We start from the raw sequence: 5404 nt of genomic DNA, 5'->3' as shown, positions 1-5404 counted from the left end.
GGTCCATGTAACCACACTGTCACCACTTCTTCATATGGCCAGGCCAAGGCTAATGGGGGAGAAAGGGGTGAGGGATCAATGGAGTCTTTTTTACTCATGGTAAGTCCACATCTGTGTTGACGTTGTCAATGGAATGCAGCGTTCACATTTTCAAATTACCGCCCTTCTGGTCAAGGAGTCATATATTAAGCAAGTTAGCAGTTCTGCCAGGAAATAACAAGGATACCATGCATTTCAGTAGTGCTTTTCATCAGATCATTCCTACTTACTTTACAAACAGGATTAAGGAAGCCTCACAACATCCCTGTGAGGTAGGTGGGAATTCTTACACTCATTTTACAGGTGGAGAAAACAGGCACTGAGAGGTAAAGTGATTATCACAGCAAGTCAGCAGCAGAGTTGGAAATAAATCTAAGATTATTATCCTAGGTCTACTGCTCTAGACACTAGAGAACACCAACTCCCACATGCTATTGTAAGCTAAGACACTACCTCTAATTGTCCAGTGACTTCCCCCTTTCCAAGATAATTTTCCCTGTTCTTTACATATATATCTATGTTTTGCTTAATTATTTTTTTAGTAGAATCATACACTGATACACAGCTCTGAGGCTGTTATGCAACTTCACTAGGAATTTCTTGAATAAATTATTACATTTGTCTCATTGAGAGGGAATAAAATGCATTTATATGCTATCACATCCAGAAATAGCAATAATCCTTTGCTCGTCTTGTAGGGCCTTCCATCCAAGGACCTCCCATTCTATTACTAGCACAATGTATCAAGCCTCACATCGTCTTTGTGAGGTAGGAAATTATTCCCAATTGTACAAGAAGGAAGAATGACTTGCTGACAGTCCCACAGTGATTTCATTGCAGAGATGAGGCTGAACGTCAGAAGATCGGACTGTTAGTTCCCTGCTCAGTTTGCTGAGAAAGTCTGTCTTGATGCCGTGGCTCGTAGTTGGTGGCTACAGGTTCGCTAGCAGTCTGGCAGAGTACTTGGAAAAAAAAAAAAAAATCAACAAGCAGTTGACTGGATGCAGAAGGAAAACACTGGCTTGTTTCATTGTGCTGTTGTGACCCAGAGGAAGAAAGAATGACAGTGTCCATTGAGTACCTTGCATATAGTGCATTATACTGAGGCACTCCAGTGAAATAGAACGACATACTCAACATCTGATGATATTGTGAACCATATACCTCTGATGAATAAGCACTCATCTTAAGCAGTCCAGTGATCTAATGAAGGTATGCACGTCAGAGGTCAGGAACAAGGATGGTTATTAAAATACCTGGTGTGTAACAGGACTTGTCAAGTAAGTAGAGGTTAACAAGGGTGGGGGTGATTCATCTAGTCCAGTACATTGGTATCTGGAAGGGTCAGATGCTGAAGAAGGTAGAAGATACCTCATACTGAACCATTACAGGATTTTGGTTTTTACCTACAGAAAAGTGTGTTTCCAGCCCCCTTCAACAAGCGGGCTGGTTTATGCTTCGAACCATTAAAACTCTATCTTTCTGTGAAGAAAATAAAAAGTACTAGATCCCATCTAGTCTAAGTGCTGGGTTTTTTTGAACAGCACTTTGCTGTTCAATGAACAGCATTTTGCTGTTCATCTAAATCTTTGCCCTTTCTTGAATTCTAGTGTCTTGAATTGGGCACAGTAGACTCTTCCCGCTGAAAAACATTTATCTTTTCTCAGTTGCCTTTCATTTTGTTAACTGTTCTCCTGTTTCTGAATTAAGAGATTGGATACATAGTAGCCTCCAGATTCTCTCTCTGCATGTTCCTTTACGTGTGTTGCTTTGTCATATTCCTTCCCAAAACTGGGGTAACTTCCAGTCTTCCTTCACAAGGAAGGACAACCAAACAGCCTTTGTCCAGGGAGCAAAGATTTTGTCCTCAGGCTGGAAACCTTGGGAAAATACAGAGGCCCAAGGGGAGCAAAAGGATTAATAGTATATTTTAAAATATATATATGTGGCACCGCTATGGTGCTGAAGAATCCCAATGCACCCTACAAACCTTCTACATATGTACAGTCTTACTTCACTCAGCAGTGAAGTCTAGCCAACTTTGCGCTCATATAGGGCAGCTGCAGAACGAGGCAGGGAAACTCCACCAAAGAGGTTGGATCAGCGAGTGACAGACCTGACCGTACTGGTGGCTGCTGGGGCTGGGACACAGGGAAGCAGGACAGGGGACTTGACCCCAAGCCCACCCAGAGCTCTCTCAGCCACCCATTTGACTTCAATGGGCTGGGAGTCAGCCCTGCTACAATGGGAGACCGCAGAGGGTCTTTTCTAGCTAACGGCAGGATGAGAGTTTTATGCATTATGCCAAAGACCATTTTTTCCCTGACCTGGATTAGAGCCTGCCCTGGGAACAATGGGATGGGCTTCAGCCCAGCAGAAAGAATTTGCTGAGCTGGCAGGGTCTGAGGTTTGCAGAGCAGAACAGATGAGAGTGCATACCTGCACTTTTCTGGCATGAGGCTCAGTTTTGGGGGGACATAGCTGTTAACCTGAAGCTTTTGAATGCATTGCTGCACTGTCCCAGCCAGAAGATACTGCTGTAGTCCTAAAATTAGAAATCCACAGACATTTACACGTTTGCAAGTGCATGCTTTTCTGCCTTTTGTAACAAAAAAAAAAAAAAAAAAAAATATTTTTGCTGAGGCTCTGAGAGTTCTGTACAGACCTGTTGGCACAAAAAGTCTAAGTCATCTTTTGAAAGGCAGTGTTTTACTTGAGACTTTGGCATTTAATAGGGAAGTAGACCCCTGGATGGCTCCCATCTATCAAATTAAAAACAAAGGATGTCAAAAGATTATTATCACATCAGAGTTTTCAAACCTGAACAACCAGTTTTGTATTTAGAGGTTTAAATAGTCACATAGTTACCCAGCCCCCTGGTTTAGGTTCACAGGTGCCTTTGGGACTCTGTACCTGAGATTTGCTGAGTGCCTGTAAGTCCGGGAACTCCAGGAACTGAGCACATGTCAGGATTGTGCCATGAAGGCATATACTTGGTTTCATACTCTGGGGGCTGTAGCTGTTTCCTCCTTTCACAGAAGCCTTCCCACACTTGCTTTGCTAAATTGAGTTTCAGATCTTTAAGTCACAAGAATACAAGTAAAAAATACCACTTGAATTTATTCTTTCCAGTGCTCTGAAATAGGCTTAGGGCTGGATGACCCTCTTGGGAACAAATAATCCATCTGTGGGCATCTGCTAAATCCTAGTAGAGAGCTACTGTTAACCTTGCCCACTGCCAATGTCACTTGAAAAGCAGAAATATTTTTGGCAAAGGGAAAATATTTTTACCTAAGTCATATTTGCATTCAAAGAGAAACTGGGGACATTTTGGCCTTTATTTCCTGAAAAGACAAGGGAAATGGTGCTTACTATTTTAGTGTGGTGATGCTAAGCACAGAATTCACTTTGTGAATTAAATAACTGCAATTCCATGCCAACAGCAAAGGGGACATCTGCTCAGCATGCCATAGGAGGAAATAGAAAAAGAAATACTGAATACAGTTGTTGATCAGTCTTCCCCCTTGCTGGCTGAAGGGACAGATCTTCCCTACCTTCCTAGAGAAATGTGGAACACAAAGCTTCCAGTAAATATGCTCACAGTGGTGACATTTGGGTTTCACTGCCATGTTAGGTTTTAAAATACATCAGTTTGTGTATAGTGTAGATATTACTGTAAGGAGGGATCTGGCATGTGGAAACAGGGAAAATGTTCCTTTTCAAATGGGCATACAGGGCAAATAAGGCACGGTTACCATGCTAGTACCTTTCTAGTTGAGAATATCAAGAGAAAATAATATTCAAATGGCCATTTTAGCACTTTTCTTAAAAATATCTTTTGATTCTTTCTCCATCTCTCCTTTTCTCTTCAACTTTTTCCTTTTCATGTGCTGCCCATATCCTGCACCTTCATACAGTCAAATCATCTGACCTGGCCCGGCTGCTGGCTTTACTTAGCCTGCTGAGGGGTCTCATATCAGTGGCGAGTTCAGCAGGTGCTGAAGGGCCTTCCACTTCATCACTCACCACCTCCTCTACTTTCTTCACCCCTGGCTCTTCCCGAGGTCCCAGCTGCTCCTCTTCTTGTTCCTCCTCCTCCTCTGCTCTTACCTTCTCCTCTTCCGGTTCCTTCACTTGTGCATACGATGGTAACCTCTCATCGAATGCCCTGGAAAGATCTTCCAATGGTCCCATCCCAATCTTCTCCTCAAACTCATTGAAGGCTGATGGAAGGGGACTGGGCTCAACCCCTACTTCCGTGAGAGGGAAATAGTGGGACACTGGCTTCTCTTCTTCCAGCAGCTTGTAGCCTTTGGCCTTCGGGATGGAGGGGACTGTGATGGCGTGGAGGGGCTTCTCTGGGATCTCCCCAATCTGTTCCTCCGCTGGTCTTCTCAGAGCCTTCCGGATTCTTTTCAAGATCAAGTGACTGATCTCCACCAGGTTGAGGAAGAGGGACACAGAAGCCACCACCAGCATGAACATAATAAAGATGGTCTTCTCCGTGGGCCTGGAGACAAAACAGTCCACAAGATTGGGACAGGGCCACCGCCCACAGCGGTAAAGGGGGAGAATTCGGAAGCCATACAGGAAATACTGACCTACTATGAATCCCACCTCAAAGAGGGTTTTGAAAATGATGTGGAAGATGTAGGTTCTCAGGAGGGTACCCTCCAGGCGAAACTTCTTGGTCCCATCAGGGTTGTTGCCTTTGTTTTGATTTGGAGCCAGGGGCAGCTTCTCTTCATCCACCTCAGCTTGCTGTCGCTTCTCAGCTTCCTCTCTCTCTCTCCTCTTCTCCTCCATGCGGACATGATGCACCGCATGCCCAAAGTACATTAGCGAAGGCGTGGATACAAAAATGATCTGCAGGACCCAGAGCCGGATGTGGGAGATGGGGAAGGCCTCATCGTAGCAGACATTCTCGCAACCAGGTTGCTGGGTGTTGCACACAAAGTCTGACTGTTCGTCTCCCCACACTAGTTCGGCAGCTGTTCCCAGGATCAAGATGCGGAAAATGAAGAGCACTGTGAGCCAAACTCTCCCGATGACAGTGGATTGCTCGTTCACCTGCTCTAAAATGTTCCCCAAGAAACTCCAGTCACCCATTTCTTACTGTCTAAGGAAAGAAAAAAGAAAGAGAATGACCACAAATTATGCTAAATTTAAAAGATTTCAGGTTTTCCCGCTGATGCCTGTTGTTACTTTTAGCTAGTAGTTCCCTAATATGCTTTGAGAACAGAAAGAAGGTTGCTTGCTTGCTTGCTTATTTGCCTGATCACAATGATTTATTAGCAGAAGAGGGGCTGGGAAGCCAGAGCAAACTGCTTGCTAAATTCTTTCTTCCCTGGCTCTAAATGGGCAG

General features: G+C 44.2%; 1 protein-coding gene across 2 annotated transcripts; it reads right to left on the bottom strand.

Moving 5' to 3' along the window:
• Positions 1 to 2523: 2523 nt before the first annotated feature.
• Positions 2524 to 5148, bottom strand: GJA8 (gap junction protein alpha 8). Of its 2 annotated transcripts, none has more exons than XM_074158397.1 (2): positions 3971 to 5148; positions 2524 to 2584 (listed from the first exon to the last, which is right to left on the bottom strand). In XM_074158397.1, exons 1-2 carry the CDS (start codon positions 5146 to 5148, stop codon positions 2524 to 2526), a joined length of 1239 nt encoding a protein of 412 aa, XP_074014498.1. The 2 variants fall into 2 exon arrangements, with proteins under 2 accessions (XP_074014498.1, XP_074014507.1); XM_074158406.1 differs by lacking the exon at positions 2524 to 2584 and having other exon boundaries at positions 3949 to 4116; positions 4174 to 5148.
• Between the last annotated feature and the right edge of the window lie 256 nt (positions 5149 to 5404).

Source organism: Numenius arquata, chromosome 1, assembly GCF_964106895.1.
Source record: "Numenius arquata chromosome 1, bNumArq3.hap1.1, whole genome shotgun sequence".
Classification (NCBI taxonomy): Eukaryota; Metazoa; Chordata; class Aves; order Charadriiformes; family Scolopacidae; genus Numenius; species Numenius arquata.
The sequence above is the reverse complement of the archived record's forward strand: the minus strand, read 5'-3'. Positions and strand labels throughout refer to the sequence as shown.